Source organism: Lemur catta, chromosome 4 (genome assembly GCF_020740605.2).
Source record: "Lemur catta isolate mLemCat1 chromosome 4, mLemCat1.pri, whole genome shotgun sequence".
Taxonomy (NCBI): Eukaryota; Metazoa; Chordata; class Mammalia; order Primates; family Lemuridae; genus Lemur; species Lemur catta.
Genome location: NC_059131.1, coordinates 90338485 through 90353945, shown reverse-complemented (window position 1 = coordinate 90353945; position 15461 = coordinate 90338485). Strand labels below are relative to the sequence as shown.

Here is a 15461-nt window from a genome sequence, read left to right as displayed (position 1 = left end):
AACCAAACTAAATTGGCTTCTTGGAAAGTAAATAAGCAGTTAGAGGGGAAAAGGTATCATTTCCAATTAGCCAGACCTCTGCTGGTCCATGTTTAATGTCATAATACAATAAAATAATCTGGCAAATGTTGCTGTTAGGAACTAGCTTCATTAGAAAAGTCAGGAAAAAGCTGTGGCTCTGCATGTCCTCAGCATATACTTGATAATTAAAGCCATATGCCTCAATCGATCTGGAAAGAATATGAATAATAGGAGGAGAAACAAAGAAACTAACTTAGAAACCTGCTGTTTGGGATGGTTTAATGTATAATTCTACCAAAAATTGTGTTTCACTTTTCTAAGATGAAGTTTAAATTTTCTGGAAACAATTCTCATGTTATTTCCTAATAAAATGTTTGCTAAAGCCAACATAATCAATATTCTATGCTTTAATCTGAGAGTTTAGGAGCCAATGTCATTTAACGAGGCCATTAAACTCTGTGGTTTAGAGAAAATATAAAAAAGGAAAAGAAGACACAGTCTAAGAAATAATTATCAAATCTTCTAACTAGAGCCAGAACTCATTCACATACTTTTAAAAAAGGCTTCAGAATGCTTTCAACATGTCATACAAATAAGGGTAAATTAATAGAGTAAAAACTGAGTAGATAATTCCAAGGAGACTTGGAATAAGAGTCACTTAGAGTTCATTAAGTAAGTCTTACCAAAAGAGGTTAGACTTAAGCCAGGTTTTGAAAGACAAGACAAAAGTGGAATAAATGGTTGAAAAGCAAAGAAAAAAATGCAAGTACAGGCAACAAGATCCTGAAAGAATGAAAGCTCAAGGTTGGAAATGAGCAAGATGGGTAGCTCAGCTATACTTTCTAGGGTACAGAAATCCATATGGGAGTTGGCACAATTAAGAAAATTTAAGGCTTGTGACAAGATTCAGGAGAGTTAAATGCCCTTGAAAACATCAGTTTAACAAACCAAGCCAAACTGAGTCATTACACATTTTTGAGTAGAGAGAGAAATGTTCTGATGGGAAGGAAAACAACAAAAAACAAGAAACACTAGAGTCTGAGAATATCTATGTGACAATCAAAATATATTTAGATAGATATCTAATAACTTTATTTGGAAACTGAATCATCCTTAAAATGGAATTATCCCTACAACTGTAAATGTCAGAATATGCAGTTTTTTTAATGCTATTTATATTCCAGCTACTTCCAAAACAGATTTTTGAAGGGCACAGATAGAGTAAAATCATAAAAGAGCATTAAAATAGCAAATGAGGATGAACAAGAATATGCCAGGAACACAACTAAGAAAAACTACTGCCTAACACAAAACTGAGCACTAAATTTTTAGCAGCCAAAGGAAGCACTAAATAAAATAGATTTCTTCCATTTCTTTATTTATTCTACCATGAAGCAAATATTTATTGGTCACAATGTATGTATAAAATTATATTTGAATATAAGGAAAACCACTAGTTCATCAAGAGCTTTTCTTTTCTAGCTATGAACTCAAATTTGTTGTTTTTATATTTAAATGAAAGATATCAAACACCATAATGAAAGAATGATATCCTTTATAGCAAAATTTCAAACTTCAAATATTCTAGATAGGGCTGTTTCTTAAACATCAATGAAACTTAGGGCAAAATATTTGGTCATACATGTGTAAAACCAGTGCTTTAAAATAAATAAAACTTATTATGTATGCTCCACTTTGGTCATCTGATGGAAAAATTTGGAAGAATGAATTGTGTAGAAAGTACTTTTCAGGACATCAGCGAAGCCCAAATTGACAAGCTGACAACTTTTTCTTTTCTTTTCTTTTCTTTTATCCTATCCCACCCACCCTCCCTTCCTCCTTCCTTCCTTTTTTTTTTTCTTTTGGAGATCTATCCCACCTTATCCTCCAATATATATGGATGGGTTTGTATTTCCTAACCCCATGTCATTGGCCACAGTTGACTTAATCAGACTTGGCCATCAGACTAAAGCTGTCCTGTAAGATATTTTTTCAAGAGCATCATTCTGAGACACTTGCATTGAGTTGACGCTGTTCCCTTGAACAGAAGTGAGATGAACTTGAGAGCAGTTTGAAAGCCATCTTCCGCTACTGCTTCTCTTTGCACTTGGTGACATTAATAAGATGAGGGTAGACGGGAGAAAAGGAAGGAAAGGGGCAGAAGGATGAGGGACATAGGAGGAGAAAAGAGTTTAGGAAGGAGAGGAGGAAAAGAAAAACGGAAAAAAAGAAGGAGAGGAGGAGGAAGAGAAAAGGAGCAAGAGGAGTTGAGAGGGGAAAAAACAGCTGCCTGGTCTTCTATAGCTTTTCTTTATTTTCCAGCTTTATTGAGGAACAAATGATATACAAAAAGCTAAATATAATTAATGTATACAATCTGATGAGTTTGGACATATATGCATGCATTTGTGTTACCATCACCACATTCAAGGTGATAAACAAATCTGCCACCTCCAACAGTTCTCCGGTGTCTCTTTGTATAAGATTGGATGTATTTATCATGCATGTTTTGAACTATATATACATTATTGAATGGTTAAATCTAGCTGATTAACAAATACAGTATTTCACATAGTTATCATTTTTGTGGTGAGAACAATTGATATCCACTCTCTTTGCATTTTTGAAGACCACAATATACCCGTCATCAGTTATAGTCACCATGCTGCACAAGAAATCTCTTTCCTATGGCTTTTCAATTTCTGATTGTTTTCAGGAATTATTGAGGACATGTACTTTTTAGCCCTTTGCTTATTTTATTCTTTTCATCATTCTATTATTTTAAAGGAGATTCTAAACAGAATAGCCCCATAATCACATCCTCCATTTTAACACCAATGGCAAGGAGACCAGGAAAATGGCCTGGCCAGGTGAGCAGCACCTCACCAATACAACATTTTAGCTCATCTACATTGCCTCAGTGCACTTGGGGTCATGGAAATAGCAAACCAAATGGTGTTGTGCGTAGTCAGTGGCTCTAGAGATTCTATTCCTGGAATCTCAAATGCTACATGATTTGGTCCTCAGACTGGTTTTCTTGTGCTGTGATGACTGGGGCCAACTTTAAGATACTTTTTAGCAAGCTCCATTTCACCACCCAACACTCTTGACTTGTTTTTCCTTTTTTCCCACAAGTGTTCATAATTTTATTTATTCCCCTCTTTAAATGTTTGCTTTGGCTTTGAAAAATTTTAGTTGTCATTAATCAGCACTTCTCCAAAGGGCCTTCAAGGTCATGTTATGAACTTCCAAATTAAAAAAATTTTAAGTATAAATTAAATGATTTAGTAAATACAAATTGAACACATTCTGTAAGTGAGATACCATGCAAGATGCATGGGAATAATTAAAAGGTAAAAAATCAACAACTATCTTACGGTAATTCTTCAAGTGACAATTTAGCTTATAAAAATTCTGTCTACCTGTTTTTCCTATGATAATCTTAAACTCTGCCCAATCTGATATGTTTTCTATCCCTAAATACAGGCTACAGCTAACTGAATTGCAATGGAATATTCCTTTGTCCATAGACTGCTAAGGGCAAGTTCCATTTTGGCTGAACTCTCGTATCTCCTACACGTTCAATTCTTTTCCTCATCCACTTTCCCTGCAGAAAAAGTCAGGGAAAAAAAGATAAAATTTAGACTGATATCTCTCTGGATTTTTCTTAATGTGAAAGGAGAAAAAAATCTTTTGAATCTGATTTATTCGGTTTATATAGCTAAAACTCTCACTTATTCATTTTAAATAAGCATGTGTGCACATATAAGCATTTATTCTGGTAATTGTTTCTAATCCCTTAAATGTTAACATCTTCAGCCAAAGACAGAATTCATGCTTTTCTCCATGCATATTACACTCTTTGACTATATATATTTAACTGTAAAGACTGGGTTACTACTTTTGCCTGGAAAGCAAGATATTAGAATCTTGACATGGATAAATACTGTGGATATCCAAGGTTACAATGCATTTTTGAGCTGAAATCTTCTAAAACAGAACTGAATATTTTACTATCTTTGCTTAGGTAGGGGATTACTGCCCTAATCTCCATAGTCTTTCCACTCTCAACTAGAGAGTGGAACTTTTCAATATATGACAATTTTTATTCCCTGAATCTGCAAAATGGAGGTAATAAAAGCACTTATATCACAGGATTTTTAAGAAGATCTCATAACATATTTCCGTGAAAGTACTTGGCAAACTCTGAAGCATCTTTAAAATGATACTTATCCAACCAATATACTGACATAGAAGACTCCTTTTACCAACATAGTGTCTCCAACAGCTGTTAGTTAAAAGGTGAAGCTATATTGACAAGGAGTAACAAAGAGCCCAGAATGTTCAATACCATTAGTCTCTGTAGTCCTGAAATTCATCATGAAAAACTATAAAGAAGCCCTGTACTAGACACCAGAGGGAATTGAAACAGGGCTTAGACATTGACTTTCTTTTTCTGGAGCTTATTTTGGGGCATAAAACGTAAGATATAATGATTAAAGAGAATAATGCATGACCACTCTTAAATAGTATTGCTATTGTATAAATACTACAGGATTTAATTTCAGAGGAGATCCATGGAAGTAATACATAAACTTAGACTGTGAAGAAATGGTTAGATTAAAGAAACAAACCAACAAAAACCATACAAAAAGATGGACAACACAGTAAGTACAGAGGATCCTGAATTCACAAAGGGCTAAATTATGAAAGAGGTTCTGGGGAGAAAGGAAAGCAGGAAATGCAAGCCTGGAGCCCAGATAGCAGGCACTGAAGAGGATGCTAAAACGCCCAGCTAATGTTTACTGCTGTCCTAGCTAAAGTACTGGGTCTCAACTACTATTAGTGCATCAGAATCACCTGGAAGACTTGTTAAAGCCTGGCTTTCTGGGCCCCACCCCCACACATTCTTAGTCAGTAGGTCTTGAATGGAGGCAGATAATTTGCATTTCTAACAATTCCCAGATGATGCTCCTGCTGGTCCAGGAGCACATTTGAGAACCACTGTCCTCTCAGAAGGATCAAGCTACTGAAAGTTTAAGCAGAAATTTAGGATAGAATTAGATTTGAAAAAAGAAGAATTTGTCAGATAATCTGTAGGGAGAGGAAAAGTAAGAGCAAAAAAGACTAAGAGAAAAATCTGGGTATGAGATGGTAAGGTCTAAAATAAGGTGATATTAAGTAGGAAAACAAAGCCATTTGCTTCCATGTACTTCACACTTTGTGAATCTTCCTTCATGATTCCAACACAGTGAACAGGCAACTATAGTATTTCTACTGGTTTGAAAGGTATCTCATCTATTCAGCCCACTGGGCAATAGAGTCGGGAATTAATCTGTATGCATTTAGGTCTCTTGGTCACCGGGTCAGAAGCTAGTCACCAGAGCCCAGCACCCCAATTTGAACTTTATGGTTCCTCATTTACTACAAAGATTAGAAATGGTGTAGCGTGGAGGAGTTTCCTGCTGCTAGGGAGGCAAGAGCAAGCAAGGGAAGTGGAAACTATGAAAGACAATGTGGTGGGAAAATCAGCAGAATTTTGGCAATTAACTATCAAATGACTGAGTGGTTTGTAGCCTAACAGAAACAGGAAAACCAAGAGGAGACACTGGTTTGGAGGAGAGGTGTTACATTTTGCCTTTATATGTTTGATGGAGTTTCTTCAAAAACAGACGGTTGTGTCTAGTACAGAGTTGGAGATAAAAGGCCTGAAGGCAGAGATACAGGTTGGAGGCGCTATGCGGATCTACGTGGATCCATACATAAATGTAATAATATTCAACACTTAAGCCTTTTGCAATATTAGTGAAGGAGAAGGGGAGAATGAAAGGAGTTTAAAACAGCTGAGGAAAAATCTTTCCATTAACTTACAAAAACAGGGATGAGGAAAGAGAGCAGTGAGGACTAGGAAGGGGAAGTGATTGAAGAGGCCATCAGATTTGGTGACAAGAACACGACAAGTGAATTTGGGCGACAAAATCTCAGTCAATAGACAGGGAGAAGAGTGAGTGTATGATGAGTGAATGGAAGACAAGTTCAGCACAATCATCATCCCCATTTTACATCTATGGAGCTTGGAGCTCAGAAAAGTTAAGTAACTGGGCTTGTATTACACAGAGCGTAAATGGCAGTAAAATATTCAAACTCAAGGCAGAGTGATGCCACTGTGATACTAAGAATGCTTGTTTCTATTTACTGAGTGCATAGCTACTGTCATGCGATTGAGAATTGATGTACACTGTGTAAGACCAAGAGAGAACTGAATGAACATGCTAGAGCTCAGAATATAGCAGTTGGTGTCATATAGTCACAATACACAGGAAAAATACATAAATAGACCAACCTATATATTATTTATGTTTATCTGCACATTGTCCCCTATTACCATCCTGACTTGTAATAGAGATGACAGGAATTGTGTGCGTGTACACAACAGACCAGCAAACTGACTACAGGGTAGGGGGACTACCTCCCTTGAAACCAGGAATCTGGTGTGGAAAGTCCTTTGATCACTGGTGAGGAACGAGACAGCTCTAAGGACTCTCACAGTCTCCGAAGATCCTCTGGGTCGTCATGCTTAGATCTTGCTGAGAGACAAGAAACATCTTTATCAGAAAGATACATTCCAAACCAGGGCTCTTCAACAAAGATTCTCAGGAAAGTTTTTTGGTTTGGGGATGTTTCAGTTTGTGTTTTTTTTTTTTTTTTTTACTGCTGGCCCAAAGCCAGTACAGCACTGCCCCCTCAGACTCTAAAATCACAAAGAGAATCCTGAGAAAACCATGACTAACACCAACTTACATGTGTAAACCCATTTCATTCATTCCTTCAACAATTTTTCGTGGGTGCTTATTGGTGACCCTCGTGGAATTCCGGACTAGAATTAATTAAAAACCACATGAACAAATATAATTCCAAACCTAGTTAAGTAAACAAGTGGCACTATTATTGTTAAACTGTCATATTTTTCCAAAGAAAAACCGATAGGATTTATCTGTCATTTTCCAAATTTAATACTTCTCCAGTTTCCCATTTCAAGTTAGATCTATAATAATTGTTAAAGGAAAAGACCTGCAAAACAGGAGCAATTATATAGTCTCATAATCACATCTTATTTTACCACCTGTCTTTGAAAGCCTTTATAGTTTTAAATAACATTTGCAAGTACAATAATACTTTTGTACACTCGTACAATGCACTGTGTAACAAATTTGAAAACACAGGAACTACTTAAGAGAAATATTTAGATTGTGTCTAATTTAAATAGATAGTCCACTGGGCAAGGACTGTGTCTAATTCTATGTTAGGTACAGCACATTGCAAAATGTTGGCACTCAATAAATGTAAAATAATAACAACAGTCTTTTCCCCTTTAAAGTATATAATTACATCTACCCCCTACTGTGAACCAAGCTTGGTGACAGATCTTTTGTTTATTAAATCCACAGCCCTGAAGGCATACAGTACTGCAGCTTCAATAAGAATAGCAGTAAAGTCCTCTCCGCTTTAGGTAAAGCTTTAAATGTCTACAAATCCCTAAAGAACATCTTAACTTAGTCATCCACCATATATATTACTTGACAAAACTCAGGAAACCTTAGTTCTAAGTCCCTAAAGTGGAATCCAAATACTAGGTGGAAATGTATTCTCAACGTTAGTTTGGAAATATGTCATGAAATAAAATTACTCTTAGCTAATTTACCATTTCTCTCTCCTAAAGGAACATGTCAAGCTGCTGAGCAAAGCTCTCTAGGCTTTATGCAGGAAACATTCAATAGGTTCCCATGCTTGTGTTCAAAGTGAGCTATTATCCAAGTAGCCTGAACTGAGGAAGAAAAAAAAATGACTCATGTACAGCTTTATTGAGACATTTGCACTACAATGAACTAAGCAAAGCAACAGGTCAAGTTAAAAAATATTGCAAAAAGCAACAGCAGCCGAAGCCCCTTCAAGGGGAATTTTGGACTGGAAAGCACTTTTAATGCGTTTCATCATTATTTTCTTCTAGTTTCCCTTGTTTGTGTTTGAATGCTTGCACTTGAACATTAGTTTCACAATCACCTATTCTACTTTGGGTATTGATGAAGTTCAACATATGCTCAGCAATTCACTGCTGCTAAAATAAGAAATGCAAATTCAGCTAAGTGCGCTCCAAGTCTAATGTTAAGCTAGGCCCGAGTTCCTTTGTAGTTTTTGTAGAGCATTATCATTAGTAGAGAAGGGTTAATGGCAGAGGCCTATGATTGTTTAAAAATTCACATTACCAAAGTGGATTACATTGCATCTACTGAGGGGATCAACAATGTAAGCCTACACTAAGCCATTATTGCAGAAACAAAGCTTTCATTTTAAGCCTTTGGAAACAAGCATAAAATGGACAAAAGAAAAAATTCTTCTGATGTAAGAACAAGGCAAGCACTACATGCTTTTCATCCAAACTCAGTTTTAGAGCCATGATGAATGCACAAAAAATGGACCATCTCCCCAAAGAGTGCATCATTAAATTAAAACATACAAGCATTTTTGGAAAATGATTCTTCTATAAGGCTAGAAATCCAACGGAAATCCTTTATTTAAATTTCTTTTTCCTTTTGTTCAGAATCAGTCACAACAAAGAGCTGTGGATTCTTTAGGATTGTCTCACTATTTGTTCTTTTATCCTATAATGAGAATTTAAAAAATGATTTTGAAAAATGCATTCTTGTAGCAAGTGTCATAGTTTACCCTTTGCAGTAGTAATTCATTACAAACAATTTTGGTATGTTATAACTAAATGCTAAACCACCAGTTACCGATGGAAACAGGCCCTGGGCCTAAGCTAGAGGTACCTGACAAGTCGTCTTTATTCCCAACAACAAACTTAGAAGCGCAGTATTGCAGTACTGATATCCCATTTTACAGATGTAGAAACTGAGGCTCAACATGGTTAGATACCTCACTTTAGATAACCTAATAAAGGAGAAATGATTCAAATTCAGGTTTGACTGGAACCGCAGCTCATGCACCTCTAATTCCCAAGATGCCTTCTAATCACTAGAGAAGTTTCTGTTCATTGAATTGTTCTTTCAATAAATTACCTGAAAAATTTGCTATGTTAGAGGATCTCATTGTAATTCTTAAAGGTTGAATGCTTTGCTATTTCCCTTAAAATACATGAAACTGAAGCCTCTTAGTTTTGTTTTGTGTTTTAGGGATTTTGTTTGTTTGTTCATTTGTTTTGTTTTTTTTTACAAACTTGAGCTCCACAATGAAGCTTTTTTTTCAAACTATGTAAATTAAATCTAAATATACTGTGTCATCATTAATACTGTGTGATAGACAGATATGTGGGGGGAAAATCTTATGAATTGTAGCAACTTAAATTCAAGGAGATATTAAACTCTCCTATTTATGTCATGTATCCAGAAGCAAATCTTCTGAAACCTTTAACTTGTCAGAACATGGCTGTGAACTAGTAAGTAAAACAAACAATGAATAAATTTTTTAAAAAATACAATGAATACAAGCAGTCAAAATGCCTCACACATTTTTTCCACTATGCTCATATGCTTTAAACATAAGAGAATACTGCAAGCCCTCCTTCTGGGCCTATTAATACTTATTTTAAAAATAATTTAGCAGATTTGGTTATCTGCTTTCCTTGATCAAAAAACACTAAGAACGATGAATCAGAAAACAGGAAGAATCCCTAGAGATAAAAAAATCTCAAGTCTTGCCAGAATTGTTAGAAAATAATGGTAGCCAAAAATATGCAGATGAATTAAAAATGCACAACGTACCAACAAAAACTAATGTATGGGTACAAAAAAATCATAGCAGTTCTGGTTATCAGTAGATTTCTTATACGAGTATATAATAAAATATAATATAAATTTAATATGTAAATAAAAGTTAATCCTTTCACAAAGAGAATCCTAGGAGTGAAAGTTAATTAAAATGCTTCTTTCTACATAGTATTCTAGATTTAAAGAATGGAAGTTTTACTAGATAGAAGTGGTTTTAGCAGATGAATTTAAGTGAGACATATTAAACTAGTCCAGAGTAAGAAGACCAAATATACTTGGATGCAAGTACAATGCCTACGGTACCCATTATTGTAGTACAGCATGTCTAAATTATCTTCTATGTCTTGGCTATAATTTTCAACACATCTTCAGGAATCCCACAATGAAATCATGCCTTTGTCTTGTCTCCTTATTTAAAAGTTAAGAATTGAAGGGTTTTAATTTTTGCATAAAAATTGATATGTATGTAATAAAACCTTAATCTAGGCTTTATGAAAAGAAAAAAATTAAGTGTTATGGAGTTGATGACACATTTATAACCTGGAGAACTGTAAACTCCTTGTAGGTAAAAGACCTGTGAATAAATCTTTGTTCCTCCCACAAGACTTAGCAAGCAATAAACCTTGAAATAACTTAGTGAATGAATGTATACAGTTCTTAATGTCTTGCCCAGCTCACGTTTTCGGAAACTGGGAGGAAGCCAGAGGGTAGTGACTACATTGTGGGCTGATACTATCCCTACCTGGCTCATTCCCACTACCAAGAAAATAAAACTCTAAACTAAGCAGGAAAATTATTTATAAACAAAGGTAACTTGCACAGAATAGCCTACTAAGTATTATAAATATAGATTAATATATAATAAATATACAGAATACACAGTAAATGTTTCAGAGAATGTGTGTGTGTGTTTGTGCGTTGGGGGTCATGTGTGATAAAAGCCCTTGGATATAGAGGTTTTCAATATATTTTAATTAAAGAATGATTGAAATATTTACTAAACACCTACTAAATATGCAAAGCATTCCAGAAGACCCCCGCATTCACTTCTAGAGTGATAAAAGACATAACCAATGATACCCTAAGTAGATCATTTTTAATAGCTTGAAATTTTAACTTTCCTATGTTTTCTTTCTTTATTACACTGTTATATAAGTGATAATTATAACAACTCAAATAAATCAGAAAGAAGAAAGTCAAGTGTCATGACTTCCCTGCTCCCGTCAACAACCGCCACTAACAATTTGTCATTGTTAGTGACAAATACTAATAATCTCGTACATATTACATATTCTTCCCTACCTATATTCATAAAACATCTTCAAATTTGAAATAACCATGTATGCAGATTTTTAAAAACCAAAACATGATTAAAATAAATTCATCACAAGCCTAATTGCATTTCTCACTTAATAAGATATCACAGATATCTATGTCAATGCCAAGAGCGCTAATTCATTTTTTTAATATCTACATAATGCTGCATACTTTGAATTCACCATAGTCTGTTGAACTACTCTATTATCAATGAAAATTCATGTTTGTTTTTTTGTTTTTTTCATTTTTTTGCTCTCACAAACACGGATGAAGACAGTATACCTTGGAGACACCATTTCATGTACTGGTACTTTTGTCTTGAAATGTCCCTTTATTGAGAAACTTCAAGGTTTTTTTCAGCTTTTTAAATTTCAAATAGTAATGTATACATTGTTGAAAACAGATTTTTACATACTAGTACGTTTATTTCTACAAGGTATATTACTAAAAGTGAAAATGCTGAATACAGGATATGATCATACTATTTTTCATTTTTCATTTTACTTGGTAATACAAATTAATTTCCAAAAAAGTTACAACCTGCATCCCTATGTAGAAATGTGCTTATTTTCCCCACATCTTTAGCAACACTGGATGTTATTGACATTTTTCCTTTTTACCAGTTTTATGAGCAAAAACCAGATATTCATGCTTTTATTTGCATTTCCCTATTCACGAGTGAGTTTGGGTAGTTTTCCATGATATTGGCCAACTGCAGTTCTTTTTTTGTTTTTTTGTTTGTTTGTTTTTTGGTGAGTTATCTATTAATATCATTTACTAAATTTCTCTTATAGTTTGTTTATTTAAATCTATTCATAAGAGCTATTTTTATATGAAAAATAAACCTTATCCTGTTTTACTTTTCCTTCTTTCCATTAGGTCACAGAAATACGAATGTATTGTGACCCAAGAAAATGGACAGCCAAACTGCTAGAATGGTTTCAAATAAACACTAATTACATTAAAGGAACACTTACAATATTCACTTTTTAAAATACTAAGCTCCACAAAGACATGGGTCTTTGTTTTGTTAAATAATGTATCTCAATAATCTAGAACAGAGACTGGCAAACAACAAGAACTCAGTAATACATTTATTCAATATATAAATCTGTTGAATAAGAGTGTGTATATATACATATTAACCTCTAAAACTGTAAAATATCATTTCCCAAATGGGAAGGAAGTTTTTTTGTATTTCATTTTTTGTATTATCATTTGGTGTTTCTAATCTTTATCATATCTTAGTTATTTCATTTAGTCACAAGAGGGAAATTTATGTATTACAGATGAGAAAATCAAGACATAGAAAGTTATCCAAGGTAACACAGCCAGAAAGGAGAGAGATGGGACAGAAATCCTTCTGTTTCTGAGACTGGAGATAGACACTTTCCACTATGTCATCCTGCTTACTAGCATATGTACATAATCTGGTGATGGCAGAAAAATGCTGATTTCCTAATTTTTAACTTTAATTGCCCCTCAACTGATAAACAAATATCTACAAAACAAGAATAACATTCTTTTTTTAGTTATAATAGATGAAATATTTATCATTGTAACCCTAAAAAATGGCTATAAGAACACACACTAAGACACATAAGCAGTGAAGTGGATAAATTTTAAAAGACAAAGAAAATAGGAGGCAGAAAGTAATCAGAAGGCCACTTTTTACAAAAATCCACATATTTTTATAAGTGACTACAGGAGAATGTGATTAACCAAATCAATATGGTTTATGAACAAAATCTTGCAACAATTCTAGAATCACTATCCCAATCACAGAACCGAAAAATCCCTTAATCATATCAAATTCCAACCAATCATATAGAAATTATCAAAGACATATGTTTAATAATAAAAGCATTTCAGGCTATAAAATAATTTAATAGTAACTTGTAATAATATGCAAACTTTGTAAACCAAGTTTGTGTGTATAAATTAAATCTCAGTTCTTCAAAGGGACATTTGCAATAAAAAATTATTAACTGTTAAGTGGTATAATTTAGTAATTTCTCCTGAGTAAAATTTGATTATCACTGATTGGACTATTTTCTATAACTCTTAAAATGCTCTTACTCAGTAGAATTACTACATGCTTTCTCGTTTCATTTCTAAAATGTTATTTCTCATAATGATTGCCAGGCATTATGAGTGACCAGCTATCACAAGTTCGCCTATGTGTTGTTTATAATTAGCAGAAATGGTAAGAAATTTCCACAGACAAAAATGTTGGATTTTTTTTAACATTCAAACCCAGAACAGTCTGTTTTTATTGTAATGTTATATCAGAATACAAATACCTCAGCTAAAAATTTGATAAAGGCAAGCAGAGACACAAATAATGAACTACTAAAGAAAATACCACACGAATGGTTATCATGCTTGGGGGCTGGCAGAAACGATTATTCCTAGAATGCAATATTGTCATGAAACCATTTAACTAATACTATTAAATGAAAACCCCTCCTACCCAATTGCCACATAGCTTGCTGGGGCAATTCAAAACCTTTGGTACTACTCTTTGGTGAGGGTTAAAGTTCTTTTCTTGTCAATCTTCTATGTGAGAGAACATTCTTACACAACAAAAAAGCTTGGATTAAGGGTTAATGCTCACCAAATACATTTTAAATAACTGAATAATAACAATTCCTGTATTGAAAATTCAGCATCAAAAATTATAACCAATTTCTTATAGACAAAACCCCATGAAAATCAGTATTGAAATAAAATAATAACTAATAAACGCAAGAAAACCTGTTTTAAATTTGCCATTTGAAGAGAGGTAAAAATATTAATTATAAGCTCTGCTCTAAATAATATTTTAGGTTTTTCTTCAATATATATTTTAATTTTACTTGTAACTATAAAATATAATTTATACAATAGTCTATAAATAAAAATTACTCATGAAAATGTTTTGTGAACAAAAATTAAAAATTATAATCTAAAACAATCTGTGCTTCTCTGAGATATAGACATTTATGCTCTCAAGGGATGGAATATATATGTGTATATATATACACTAAAATTTTTATAACTTTTTAATGTAATATTATGATGTATTTATAGAGACCAATGAAAGGCAATTTACCTTTCATTTGATAAGAAACTCATAATATGATTTAATCACCAAAAGAAATGTTTATCTGGTAATATAAAAATAAATTATTTCTTATAAATTCAAGTTAATATTTTATTGCAATGACATTCATTTAATATTTATGAAGTTGTGTCAATTCAATAAACCACTGAAATGATTAAACTGTAACATTTACTCCCAGGAGATGTTTCTAGGAATTTTAAGAGTGTTTTTCTGCAAGTATAATACATTGTTTTTTTCTTTGTGCTTTTAAAAGATCGTCACCACAAAAAAAGAGACATTTATTTTATAGACTATAAAAATTCTAATGGAACCAAGTTTGTCATTTCTAAAATCCTGTCACATTAAACTTTACTCCTCTGGACCTTAGTTTTCTTTTGGACCAAAAGAAGCTGCTGAGGACCTGTAGCCTCATAGGAGAAGAGAATGTTCCAGTATTAATTCTGGTCCTGCTGTCCCCTGACCGGCCATGCCTCCTCCAACCTCCTGACCCACACCACCCAGCCAGCAAACCGTGTGTAGAAGGCAGGGGTGAGGGGGTGGTGGGGCAAGGACAGCAGGAAACAAAGCCCCCAAGACATTTGGAGGAAGATGAAATTATAAAATTCTTACTATTTTACTAAAGAGTGCATTTACAATCACACCATCATATATGTATGACAGTTTTAGAAGACTGTAATTATATTAAACTCTTCTCAGTTCACAATAAAATGCCTAAATAAGTGAGTAACCCAAATTTTCCATACTGTAACTTAAAACCAGATATTTAACACAGTTAGTGGAAACCCAATATCTGATCCTATAAGAAAGAGTTTCACTTTCTTTAAAATAAAACTCTCAGAAACTTTTCTGAAAATACAAACTTCTCATGTTGCACACCTAAACTGTCATGGTCATAAAAGGAGACTAAATTCTTTAGCTAATCTTATTCATGAAATATTTCATGTGCTTTTAGAAAATACCACATTGTGGCTGAACACCATTATTCCATTATGCCTGAAAATAACCAGTGGCTTACAGCAGTAAACAATTCAAATTGCATTCCTGTATTAGAAAGCTAAAGTGCTCACAGAAATAGAACTGATATTGAAATCTCTGAGAAACTCAATATGCTTTCATCTGAATACTAATTCAAATAACTTATTGGATACACATTTATAGTGGCTTAATAGAGTATCTTTCAAACAAAATTAGATTAATTTTGCCAGCAATAAAGCCTCTATATTCTGTATAAT

General features: G+C 33.6%; 1 protein-coding gene across 1 annotated transcript in view; it reads right to left on the bottom strand.

Annotated features, from left to right (window-relative positions):
- Nucleotides 1-6563: 6563 nt before the first annotated feature.
- The window catches only part of LOC123637330 (slit homolog 2 protein-like), a 65707-nt gene continuing 56809 nt past the window's right edge, over nt 6564-15461 (bottom strand). Inside the window, exon 5 of the mRNA XM_045550449.1 lies at nt 6564-6608. Coding sequence (XP_045406405.1) covers nt 6599-6608 — 10 coding nt within the window. The 3' untranslated portion in view covers nt 6564-6598. The remainder of the gene's footprint in view (nt 6609-15461) is intronic.